This window comes from Rosa rugosa, chromosome 2 (assembly GCF_958449725.1).
Source record: "Rosa rugosa chromosome 2, drRosRugo1.1, whole genome shotgun sequence".
Taxonomy (NCBI): domain Eukaryota; kingdom Viridiplantae; phylum Streptophyta; class Magnoliopsida; order Rosales; family Rosaceae; genus Rosa; species Rosa rugosa.
Window position 1 is genome coordinate 34,017,032 of NC_084821.1, and position 13,107 is coordinate 34,030,138.

Consider the following 13,107-nt stretch of genomic DNA (forward strand, 5'->3'; position numbering starts at 1 on the left):
CTATGTCAAAATCTTCACAACAACAAGCCCAACAACTTTCATAACTACAACAAAGTCCAAAAATGCATAGGTTGGCCGAAATTTACCTCGGACATTCAAATGAAAACCTAAAACTTCAAAGAGCCTCCATACTTCAAATTAGATCAAGAGGCTTGGAGGGATCATTGTACGTCCCAAGGGCTTCAAAACCCGACAAGGATCGTTGAATTGGAAGTTCCGATAGGGTCACGAGTTCGGTTCGGCCGCACGGGTTTTTGGCTCGATACTCCTAACCTAAATTCAAATTGACCGAAACCACTACATAAAGAAGAAGAGAAGGACATGCCAGTTCAGATGATACCGGTGAGGCGGCGAATGGAGGTCGGAGCAGCGAGAAACAACCCGGTCAGGTCGGGTCTACGTCCGGGTTGCACAACGAAAATGGGTCGAGCTGGAGAGGAAAAGTGAATAGGGTAATTAGGTGACTTTCCAGAAATAGTAACTTTCTAAAGTAAGATTTTCTATTTATAGTAAATTTCCTAAAACAGTAATTTTAGTTTTCTAACCATAACTTCTTCACACGGACTCCGATTTAAGCGTGCCACGTGTCACGGACTCGGTTTAACGTCCTTTACAATTTTTGTGAAGAAATTTTCTCAAATGACAAAACTAAAATATGCAGGTTTGCACATTGTAATACTATGATGTTTCGTCTCTACCATGATGCTAGGGTTCTATGGCTTCATACCAATTGGAGGATTTTACTATGTAATAACCAAAGTTGAAAGTGTTTCCTCCCAAGGCTATTTCAGGTTGCATTGGTTTGGACTATCTATGAAATTTTCTTACTTAACTTAGCTGATGACCCTAAATAATAGCTTTTGGCACCAAGAGAAGGCAAATTTAGAAGATAAATTTTAGTAAAGAGGTAAAGTTGGCCAATTTGCCTTTCTAAAATAGTATCACATTTGGAAACTTAACAGGCCTATGGATGATAGTACCAAAGTGACTGATAGAATAATATAAAGGAAAGATTTTTGCGTACGTCAGCCGTACCACGTGTGTGATACGGCTGATCAGTTAGTGCCCATGCATGATAAATTTTGTATATTTCCCTTTTAAAATGCAGGGGTAGATTTGAAATAAGGATAAATTTTTTTGGCTTTTGATTGGTTAGCCGCACCGCCACGTACGCACAAATTTCTTATAAATAAAGCACCACGAAACTGTCCAGTGTTTTTCAGGTACCAAAAAGGATTTCCTGCAAAGTTCAAGTATCATATAAATCATTTACCCAAATATTAGATATAAATTAAGGGAGAGATTCTAATGACAACTTCATGAGGACTTTCTAATGAATAGTTGTGAGACCCACTTTTCTATTATATATCTAATCATGAGTATATATGAATAAAATTTAATAATTGATTTGCCGAAATACGAAAAGTGAGTTTCACAACCATTGATTCAAATAAATCAATTCAAAATATCTCAATAAAATAAAATAAAAAAAATCAAAATATCTCACACTCACCTTTTTTTTCTTTCATACCTCAATAGTCAACCATATATTGTTCAGCTTTTAACAGCGGTGGAGTCAGTCCAAGTTGACCGCAGCCAGTACAGTCTGTCTCTGCAAAAGCTACAAAATTACCCAAACGATGCTCTCTCTATATATTCCTTCTTCGCTTCATCTTTAGTAGTACTATTTACTATTCATGATCACTCCCAGGACGGTCCCACCACAAAAAAAGTAAAAGAGACCCTCCCTTACCTTATAAATAAAGCAAAGCAAAGCCCATGGATTTTAAATTTTACTGCGTCTCTGTTCTTCTTCAACTCCCACTTGGATCACCCGCTCCAATTTCCCAATAATGGATCTCTCTGTCCCCAAATTCCGATCTCGTCTCCTCGCCTGGCTCTGCAGATCTCGCCCCGGTACCTCATATTTCACCTCCTTCAACTCTTTCACCTTCTTTTTCCTTCACGTTGCGTTTTTTTTTTTTTTTTTTTGCTTTGGTTTCTTAACAATGTGGAGTTTCTGATTCTGTCATTTGGTGTGCTTTGGTTGCATTTGGAGTTGAATTTGTGGAATTCTACATGGGTTTGGTTTGTTTCGGAGTTTAATATGGTGGAATTGTCTTGGAGGTGTTGGCTATTGCTCTGTTTTAGTTTAAGGGAGTGTGTTTTTGTGTGGTTCATTCTCTTGGATCACGCCGGATTTGATTGCGAATTGTGAGATTGTACAAAATTGAGTTGTTAATATTTGTTTGTTCCAGTAATTGCATAGGTCAGCATTGTCAGAACTCGATATATATATATATATATCACATTTTTCTACAACAATTGGCTAGTTAAACTGGAAATGATTTCAGAAAGAATTTTCCTTGGCTTGATTCTGATAGAGACTACTCTACAAGTAACAATTTGGCTTCCTATGTTTTCTTCGTTTGATTTACAATTGTAGTTCTATTTTATGTCATGGGACCATAAACAAGCACACAACATTACCCCATAAGATGCTGTTCATGATGAACTTTAACATCACCAATTTGTAATACTTCATTATATCGGATTCAAATGGTATCAGTTGTCACTTTTAACTTGATCATTTTCATATGAAGTCGATTCATATTTCCTGCCATAGTCTCTCTTCAAATTAACTGTATAAACTTATCTACTACTTGTTACCTTCATCGAACTAGAAGAAGTATCTATTCAATAACTACGTTGTCATATGTACTAAGCAAGCTAAAGCTCTGCTTTGAAGTTTGTTTTCATGTAAAATTGAAGTTCAAATGCCTAATTCCTAGTTCGTCTTTACATTTAACGCTTAGAGAGTAAATATGACTTATGAAGTAGTGACATTGAATTTAGCTCATCCAAATGTATCCATGATGTCTTAATGTGTTGAAGACAGAAAATTAGTGCACTTTGTTTTACAGTTACATGGTAATGAACTTATGCTATGAAGATATGAAATGTTTTTTACTATCTTTTTTTTCAGGCCCAATAGTATTTATGAAGCGTTTTCCATACAAGGATATAAAGAGAGCTACAGATAGTTTTCATAGGATCATGTATTCCAACTCTCACGTAGCCGTCTACAAGGCCAGATTTCAAGATGGCGGGGTTGCTTTGATAAAAGAAATTAGAGATTTTAGTCAAGCAGAAAATGTCTTCTACAGGGAAGTGCAACTCTTGGGGCGTCTGCATCATCGGCACCTTCTTGCTCTTAGGGGTTTCTCTATCGGAAATAAACGGTCTGGTGGCCATCTCTTCTCACTTTGACACTTTCTTTCTTTAATTTCTACCTGACCACTATACAAACAGTCACCTTCTCAGAAAGGGAAAAAATATGTGTTCTTTTATGATTTAGACATATGCTACAGTGACTTTAGAGCTTTGTATGGTTTGCCAGCCTCATGAATAGAGGGGACATGGAAAATCATTTGTGGTAAAACCCCTCCTTGGGTACCCAGTCCTCAGGTTAATATCGTGTAATTCTAGCTAAGATTAACAGGAGACATTTTTAAATTATCAAGAAGGGATGAACTAACCTCGAAGCCCTTGGGATGAACTAACCTAGGAGATTAAATTCAAATGACAGATTACATAACTGACCACAAAATCATTACCTTTTCTGCATCAGCAGCTTTACAGTTTCCTGCATTATGCATCTCCTTACAAATTACACGCTTTCTCTGCGGGGTAATGCATCTACTTACAAATTAGTGTTAGCCTCATGCTAGAATCAGTGACCGCTGAGTCGCTGACCCATATAACAATATAACTGTTTAATAACTGTTTCCCTCCCTCCCTCCCTCCCTCTCTCTCATTTTAATTTCTGGGTACATTTCAACTATTGAGGAACCAAGAACCAGCAGGCACATCACATAGTGGAAAACCTTTCCTGATAACCTGTTGCCACACACTACTTTTTGGAAGAGGGAGGGAAGGAGTATTGTATTCATAGCCCCACAAAAAGGAAAATTTTCAATTTCTATCTGCATTGTACAAAGTTGTTATTATATTTGCTTTGCAGCTTTGTTGCTGTTTAGAGAACGTAATAGTGGACTTAAAAACTTTGTTTTTTATTTAACTTGTAAACTGCATTAGAGGTAATTATCCATCTTCCTTGTGATGGCTGAGGGAGTATTGTATTCATAGCCCCAGAAAAGGAAAATTTTCAATTTCTATCTGCATTCTACAAAGTTGTTATTATATTTGCTTTGCAGCTTTGTTGCTGTTTAGGGAACGTAATAGTGGACACTTTGTTTTTTATTTAACTCGTAAACAGAATTAGATCCATCTTCCTTGTGATGGCTATGCTCTTATTGGTTTATTTCTCGTCTTTAAGTGTTAAAGTTTGGTGTTTTACATGAATGTCTTTGCTCCTGGTCTTGAAGTTCCTGTTGATTTTCTCAAATCTATACCTAACAGGGAGTGACAGTAATATAGATATGTGATAATTCTGTCCATAGTATTTGTAGTTATAGTTATATTACTTAGCTGTTTTGTGACAAAATAGTTACTCTGTTTTAACATTATTCTCTTTGCTTTGCAGGTTGCTAGTGTTTGAAAATATAGAAAGAGGGAGCTTGAAGGAACATCTCAATGGTAACATTCTAGATTCTAGACGAACTCGTGTATGTGTGTACTAGTGAATAAGTTGATTTTCTCTTCATTGGGTGGCAGATCCCCTTAGGACTCCCTTGAATTGGAGGACAAGACTTAAAATAGCCGTTGGTGTGGTGGCAGCATTGGTACGTTAGAGAAGTAAAGTTAGTCATCTTAATGTGTTGTCAGAAGTACAACGTGATTTTATTATACACATCGTATACACCTTGCATTATCTTATATACAAGATGAATGTGTATATATATATATAGAGATTTCTTTGATAGATAAAGAAAAGTTACATTTTAAAGATAATTAGCAGATGGTAAATTAGTGCTTGATACTGCATCGGTAGTTAAGAGTTCCATACCATTTTCTTTAAGCTCCGCGTTTAAAATATAAATTAATAGGTTCTATGTACTTGCCTAGGAATAAACTCTTCTTTTATGTAATAGTCATCCATATAACTTTGAGGCGGATTTAATTAGCCAGTTAATTTCTTATCTTCATCATACAAGCTTTTGCAATTTTCAAGTTTTTGTTCTTGTGCCTTGATTATGTAATTGAAACTTGTATACATATTGGAAGTCTATTATGCTCAAAGACATAGCAGTTTAGCTTACACTGCCTTAAGTTTCTAATGCAGGAATATTTGCTTCTTTTCAATGAACCCCCAATGTTTCATGTCTCCATTAGCTCAAGTAACATAATGCTAGATGAAAACTTCAATGCAAAGGTAAATCGCTTTCATTCTGCGTTAGTTCCTCATATAGTTTTCAAATTATCAAGATATGGGTCTACTTGCTTTGGTTTCCTTTAGGCTAATTGTGAAAGAAATCACTGTGTCATGATCACAGCTTTCAGACATGGGCTTTCAAAGTTCCGGTGAAAATTGCGTCACGGTGCCTCATACCTCATGTCCAAAAGGTTGATTTTCTTTACTGTCACCCTTATAAACCTATTCCAATACATTAGGGTATCATATTAGTAAGTTCGCCTTGTGTATATGTAGAAATCTTTCTCGTTATTATAGTAGATTCCAAAAGATGATAAATAATAATGAAAAAGAGTTTGTATCAACCGAAATTTGTAGTTTGACTTTCTTGTGTTAAAACTCATCCTTTACAATCGTGCAGATTGCATGGGTCAGGAATGTGGTAACATTATGTTCCAGCTTGGGGTGCTGATCCTGGAGCTCATCACTGGTCAATCATCTGAAAATGGGGGTGCTGATCTAGTTCAGTGGATCCGAGAGTCTCGCTTCTGCAGTTCGATTGACAATATGATAGATCCTGATCTAGGTAATAGTTATGATTCTAGGGAGCTTAGAAATCTTCTAGCTGTGGCAAAGTTGTGTGTTAAATCTGGGGATAAGTCAACGACTTCTATTCTGCATATACTCCGGTATCTCCAGAAAAAATTAGTTATTTCTCGTGACTAGTGTTAATACACAATGTCACTTCATATATTATTTTCATTTTTTCCCCCCTACTGAAATCATTGATTGTTTCATGGAGATATCGCCCTATGATTTAGGTGATCACTGCTTTGTTCACCAGTTTGTTGGTGTTATTACCATAGACAAGGGCTACAATAATATTGCTGCAATTTCATGTTGAAGAAACACTGGTTTTTTCCCGATACCAGAACACACACTGGTTGGAAGTTGGAACTAACCCAACTGTAAGAATTATTTGATGTAAATCTAAAGTAGATTGGGACTTGGTACTGATATCGAGAAATAGCGTCAAATAGACTTTTGTTGATCATGTGACTCACGTAAGAAATCATTGGATTGGAATAGCGAAACATGAGTTTGGATAGACAGTTTGGTGATGGTCTGTAAAATACGCTAAAACACCACTCTTCAAACGAAGAATTGAAATGAGGAGTTCCCACAGAACCAAGTGGTACTTATTATGAAAATGACTAAACTTGGGATGAAAAGTAGCTTGTTCAGCTTGGTTCTGGAACTAACAGTAACAATAGAAGCTCGATCATGAGAGAAGCACAGATGTGTAAAATTGTGCCGGATTGCTGTGGTCAAACGGTTTCTCATTACTTGCTATGGTTAGGAGGTTGAATGAATCAAAGTGGAGTAATGTTTTCTGAAAGAGGCCAACACAGCTAAACCTAGTAACCTAGCATGTATCATTAAATGCTTGATTTTGTATCCATTTTCCGGTGCAAAAGAGGTAGACAATAGCATCTACTAAGAGATAAACAGACTGCATCAAGGAACTGGTCAGTCGACCAATTCAGAGTCAGAAAGCTAACAGAATCGGAAAGCACTTAAAATAATAGCTGGGAACAGACCATTCAAATTCACCACAGAATGATGGTCATTTATAAAGAGTTCAAGAATAGAATAGAAAAGGTTACAAAATAATCTTATAGTCTTGCCAAAATTCTAGGGTCCCAGCTAGACCGCCACTCATCACATCACAGTCAATACATCCTTTTTGAGTTGTTAAGAATACAATCACTGCTGTGCACATTGCACCCTCTGCGCACCACCAGGCATGTCGTCATCCTCCTCATCATATGCCTCCGAACGAGCCTGGTGCTGTTTCCTCCTCATCTCCTCCTCCATGTTCACATCATGCAGAGTCGTCTCCTCACACTCATCCAACTCCATATCTGTCAGCTCCTGAGATGATGGCCTTGAGGGAAGAGCAGCTTCCAAAGCCTTGACCTGCTCGAGGCTCAGAGTTTCAGGGAAGTCCACTGAGAAATGGATGTACAGCTTGCCCTTCATGAATGGTCTCTGGTACATTGGCATACCCTCATCGTTGATGGCCTTAAACGAATCTGCAATTTCATAATTAACCCACAAGATTAATAATCCAAGGAAATAACAATTGCCATATTCAGATAGAAAAAACATTCTAAAACTACGGAGTTCATGAACTCTACTAACCAGGCTTCACAACTTCGCCAGGGTTTGATTTGATGAGTAGCTGCCTGCCATCCAAATGGTTCAGCACAAACTGGAAACCACATAGAGCATCTGTGAGTGACAAAGAGTGCTCCACAAAAAGATCATCCATCTTTCTCTTGAATTTGGGATGTTCCTTTTGCTGAATGATGAAAACTATATCACCAGTGACTGTGTCAGGCTGCAAAGACAAAAACAATGGAAGCATGCAACCCAATGAATCCCACATTTCACAAATAAGCATGAAAGAACCAAGAAGTATACATCACAATAAGGATAATTGAGAACATACAGCTTCATCAGCTTCACCAGGAAATGTGATCTTCTGTCCATTCTGCATACCCTTCTCCACATGGACTTCCAAAACTTTCTTTTCTTGAACAACCTTCTCTCCCTTGCACTGTCCACAGCGGTCCTTGTCACTGATGGTCTCTCCAGTACCCTTACATTCATTGCAAGCATGCTGCATCTGTTGAATCATAGACGGTCCAAGATGCCTAATAGTCACCTTCATACCAGTTCCTTGGCAACCACCACACTTGGTCGAGGCTCCAGATTTTGACCCCTTGCTGCCATTAACAACAGGTGCCCATATAAGCATCATATGCAAACCACAACTCAATCAAAGCAAAACCTACTAGAAAGTGCATTCCTCAACAGAAGTACCGGAATGTGAACTCACCCTTTGCACTTGGAGCACAACACATTGCGAGATAGGGAAAGTTTCTTCGAGGTTCCAAGATATAAGTCTTCCAAAGAGACCTTCAACGAGTGAACCACATCTTCTCCACGTCTCTGTCTCCGTCCTCTACTACCACCTGCTCATATAAACAAAAAGGACATTCAGAATCTTCCCGATTACTTCTAAACATATGAATGAGTATAACCCTAAACAAAATCACAGGACTCTCACCTGGCATGCCTCCAAATGGGCCGCCACCACCACCAAAGAAAGAGGAGAAGATGTCAAATGGGTCATGGCCACCCGGTCCTCCCATTCCTTCCTTGAGTCCATCCTCACCGTACTGATCATAAATTTCCCGCTTTTCCGGGTCACTAAGAACCTCATAAGCCTGAGCCAACTCTTTAAACTGCAAACAATTTCAAAATCTCATTAGGCCTACATCTACAGGTCAATCACCCCAAACACCTCAACCCACAAATATATCTCAAAATCTACACCCAGAGCTTCAAACCAACCAAAAACACCCCAACCCAACAGTCATTGAACCCCCCAAAGACTCATAATTTAACAAAATATTCTAGGTCAACCATGACTTTCCACAATAATTCTTCACCATACAATATGCAATTAAATCAATAAACAAACAGATCACATCGATTATAACTCAAAACCCAAATCTGGAAAACCCCTAAATCGACAAAGATTCATGGAAAAAGGGTAAAGATTGGTACTTTTTCAGGATCTCCGCCCTTATCAGGATGGTTCTTGATGGCGGCTTTCTTGTAAGCCTTCTTCAAATCTTCAGGCGAGGCAGTCTTGGAGACAGCCAGAATCTCATAGTACTTGGAGTTATCGCTCTTCTTGGGCGCCCTACCTCCTCCTCCGAACATCTTCGATTTCGATTTAATTAAAACGACCCCTCTCTCTCTTTAAATTCGTATCAGATCAGATTTTTACGAGGAGCGCAGAGACTCTTGAAACTGAAAAAGCTGGAGTCTTGGAGGACCTAAACGTAAGGAGAGAAGTGCCGTGCCCTCTGTGAGAGGTTTTATACAAGGAAGGTAATCAGGTGGTTCGGGCTTAGTTAGAAGGATCTAGACTACTTTGTTGTCTCTAGGTTTTCAAGTGGGTGTGGATTCTGGACCGTCGGATGGTGTGATCAGAGAATTGTTGATTGTTTTATTGGGGAAGGAAAGGAAAATATTAAAAAGGAAAGGTTTTAGGTTCTAGATGCTTCCTTGAAACCTCCTCCTTCCCTTTCCGCCTCTTGTCGAAGGCTTCCCACTTCCTTGCAATTCCTTAAGTTGCAAGTTGCAACAACCACAGAAGTGGAACTTGCACAAGAATTCAACTCCGATGACCACAATAGTAACCCAACTTGGGAGTTGGGACTTGGGACTTGGGACGTGGTTCGCGATCCGGTTTGTCCGATTTTAATTGGTTTTATTTTCTTATAAACAAAATTAATCCGTTGTTTTTAGACATTAATGAACAAATTATTTGTTGCACATTAATGAATTGAATTGCTTTTATATGAAGTGCGCTCGCGCGTGCAAACATGTTTTCTCAATAAGTATGATAATGTGATTTTCTACTGTTAATAAATTCATACTTGATTCGGTGTTTTTGTCTTAGCAATCTCTTTGAACCCGAATCAATTTGGTTTACTCTTTATTATGCTCATTCACTTTAGTTTCATAAGGGAAAAAAAATTAATTTACATTTATAAGAGAAGTCTCTCATGCATATAGGAAGAGGCTCTTTACAATTTTCCTTTGGGAAAATTTCAAGGACAGTACATGAGTTATGGCTCGTTCTAACTTTTGGTGAATCAACTTTTGTTAAAATCAAAACGGTACATCAAGTTCGAATTTCCACCCAATTTGGGTACATGCAGTTAAGGGCTTCATGTCGATGCCTGCCATTGTCAAATAATAGAAGGGTAAAATTGTACTTTTTCTAGCTGGCAACCCTAACCTTATTCGATATATAAGACGACATGGAGTCAGTTGGAGTCAACGTCGTTTCTTCTTCATTTGGAAGTTGAAACCTCAGTCTGGTCTTTGACTATTTCACCTCAGCAGTAGAAAAAACAGAGATCAGAGAATCCAAGGTAGAATCGTGATCTGTTGCAGGAGAATAGATTGTGGAATCTTAGCTTCTTCGAAGAATGGACAACTATTGGAGATACTTTAGGCTCGGTGGAGATCCACCTGAATTTGAAGTATGGAAAACGTGGTGCTTTTTCGATTTGATTTCCTTTTAAGGTTTTGTCTCCATTTAGGGTATTATTGAATGAATGTGGTCCAAAGTTTCCATATTTGTTTATGGGAGTCAATTCCCACTTCTAGGGTTTGGGGGTTTAAGGTGTATTTTAGTGTTTTCTGTGTTGTCGCATTGTGCTTTCTGAAATAAACAACAATAGGGTTTGGGGTTGGTTGGGAAATGAAATTAAATGTGATTAGGGTTTTGAAATTCATACCTGATTGATTAAGGTTTCTGGTATGGTTGGTCTATTGTTGGTGAAGTTGATACGATTTAGTTTGCATGTGAAATGAAAAGGAAAGGCATTGATTGAATATAAGCATACTAAATAGAATACCCACTGATGAACTCCTCCAGCGCCGTGGCTCCATTCTATGTTCCAGATGCCAGTTGTGCAGGAAAAATCTAAAGAGCACTAATCATCTCTTTATTACCTGTGAAGTCTCATTATCAGTCTGGTATTGGGTTGTATCTCTATTCAGGCTTCATTTTGATCCAGGTATGTTGCTGGTTGATCTTTTTGGTGATACTTATATCTCTAGCCTTTCTTTTTCCTCCAAATTGCTTTGGCATATTACAATTTGCAATTTATTATGGAGTTTATGGATGGAGCGTAATAGACTAAAACATGAAGGGGGTGATTATACTGAGGTTGCCTTCAAACAGAAGCTGATCTTGTCACTCAAAAAATCAGGTTCTTTGATTTTTACCTCTACTTCTAATCTTCAATCTATGCCAATTTTTGATTTGTTGGGTCTTTCACCATTGCGACCTACAGCCCCTAGAGTTCTTCAAGTGTTATGGCAGCCCCCTCCTATCCATTGGGTGAAAGTGAACACGGATGGATCTTTTCACGATCAGGCACACTCAGGTTATGGTGGCATTTTCAGAAACTATGATGCATCTTTTCTGGGTGCTTTTTCTGCCAATGTACAAGTGCTTAGTGCTCTAGATGCAGAGATGTTAGCAGTCACTGAGGCAGTGCACATTGCTTGGATAAAACAATGGCATAATCTATGGTTGGAGGTGGACTCGTTGATTTTACTAAAATATTTTAGGGAACCTTTGTCTGTTCCTTGGTGTCTGCGTACAACTTGGGAAAATTGCATGCATATTGCACGACAGATGAATGTCCACATTTCACACATATTTAGAGAGGGTAACTCGGTTGCCGATAGACTAGCCAACTATGGTGCAACCATGGAGAATTATGTTTGGTGGGATTTTTTACCGCCGTTTTTTGCTATCATCTTTTGGTCATGATTTTTCAGCTCCCCCAAACTATATAGGTTTTCTTAGTCTTAGTTTTCCTGGGCTCCTTTATGGGGCTCCAGCTTGTATTTTGTTATATCTGTGGTGTGTCTCATGTAAGTTGCACACTTGTACTAGTGCTCGAGGTGAAGGTTTTATGTCCCCCTCGTAGTACAATCTTCCTTTTTTTTTTAATAATATTCGGGCGTGGGGCTGAGCCTCCCAGTCACACTGGGTTCCAAACCCTTTAAAAAAAAAAAATATGTGCAATGTGAAAATACTGGGATGAAACTAAAAAACCTAGAAGGGGTGAATAGGCTTTTCCTACAGAAACCACAACTTTCTTTAAGGGCTAAAGTCTGTTTAGTCCCTGTACTATGCCTCTCTCATCGTTTCAGTCCCTGACATTCCAATTTAATCTGAAAAGTCCCTGAGGTCTCAATTTCCGTCTAATAGGTCCTTTCCACGGGAAATTAGGAATTGGCCTTGGGTGAAATGTCTAATATACCCCTCAGTTATTATTATTTTTTTTCCTTTTTAATTTTTTTTTTCCTTTTTTTCTTTTTACTTTTTAATTTCTTTTTTTTCTTTTTTGTTTTTCCTTTTTAATTTCATTTTTCCTTTTTTTTTTTTATTCCTTTTTCCATTTTAATTTCTTTTTTTTTTCTTTTTTCTTTTTCCTTTTTAATTTCTTTTTTTTCTTGTTTCTTTTTTCTTTTTCCTTTTTAATTTCTTTTTCTTTTTTTCCTTTTTCCATTTTCATTTTTTTTTCTTTTTCCTTTTTAATTTCTTTTTTTCTTGTTTCTTTTTTCTTTTTCCTTTTTAATTTCTTTTTTTTCTTTTTCCTTTTATTTTTCTTTTTTTCCTTTTTCCATTTTAATTTCTTTTTTCTTTTTTATTTTTAATTTCTTTTTTCCTTTTTTTATTTTTCTTTTTTCCTTTTTAATTTCTTTTTTCCTTTTTTTTTTCTTTTTTCTTTTTCCTTTTTAATGACCATCGTATTCTGCTGCATCAGTAGCGCCACGTCGGCGAACCAATCCAGATCGACCCGAAACCCCAATTCTTGTTCTCCAGGCCAGCGGCCATTTTTCTTTTCCATCACTATTCTTCTTCTTCACTTCTGGTTTTTGTCAACTTGGCCATCAAAAACCACCATTTCAACCAAACCCAAAATCCAAATCACCATTTTGAGCAAGACCCAAAAACCTCAGAGTTTGAAAAAATGGTAGTTTTCAGTGAAAAGTTAAAAAATTGTAATTTTCAGTGAAAAGTTTCCAAATTGAGGCTTGATGTGGAGAGAGAATGTGGGATTTGAGTGGGAGAGAGAGAAGTAGGCTGTGAAAACAAGAGGGGAGTGATTTAGCGGCGA

General features: G+C 37.7%; 2 protein-coding genes across 3 annotated transcripts in view; one reads left to right on the top strand and one right to left on the bottom strand.

Annotated features, from left to right (window-relative positions):
* The first annotated feature begins 1,633 nt into the window (after nt 1-1,633).
* On the top strand, nt 1,634-6,067 carry LOC133732230 (probable receptor-like protein kinase At1g49730). 2 transcript variants are annotated; one of them, XM_062159732.1, is made up of 7 exons: nt 1,634-1,917; nt 2,987-3,242; nt 4,547-4,599; nt 4,678-4,745; nt 5,246-5,335; nt 5,457-5,526; nt 5,728-5,930. In XM_062159732.1, the coding sequence occupies exons 1-7, from the start codon at nt 1,854-1,856 to the stop codon at nt 5,784-5,786; spliced, it is 660 nt and encodes a 219-aa protein (XP_062015716.1). In that variant the 5' UTR covers nt 1,634-1,853; the 3' UTR covers nt 5,787-5,930. The 2 variants fall into 2 exon arrangements, with proteins under 2 accessions (XP_062015716.1, XP_062015715.1); XM_062159731.1 differs by having other exon boundaries at nt 1,665-1,917; nt 5,736-6,067.
* Nucleotides 6,068-6,872: 805 nt separating this feature from the next.
* Nucleotides 6,873-13,107, bottom strand: part of LOC133732228 (dnaJ protein homolog) — a 37,205-nt gene continuing 30,970 nt past the window's right edge. The window contains exons 2-7 of the mRNA XM_062159729.1: nt 8,954-9,149; nt 8,451-8,628; nt 8,220-8,355; nt 7,830-8,106; nt 7,520-7,718; nt 6,873-7,410 (exon numbers count right to left, since the gene is read on the bottom strand). Coding sequence (XP_062015713.1) covers nt 7,082-7,410; nt 7,520-7,718; nt 7,830-8,106; nt 8,220-8,355; nt 8,451-8,628; nt 8,954-9,112 — 1,278 coding nt within the window. The 5' untranslated portion in view covers nt 9,113-9,149 and the 3' untranslated portion in view covers nt 6,873-7,081. The remainder of the gene's footprint in view (nt 7,411-7,519; nt 7,719-7,829; nt 8,107-8,219; nt 8,356-8,450; nt 8,629-8,953; nt 9,150-13,107) is intronic.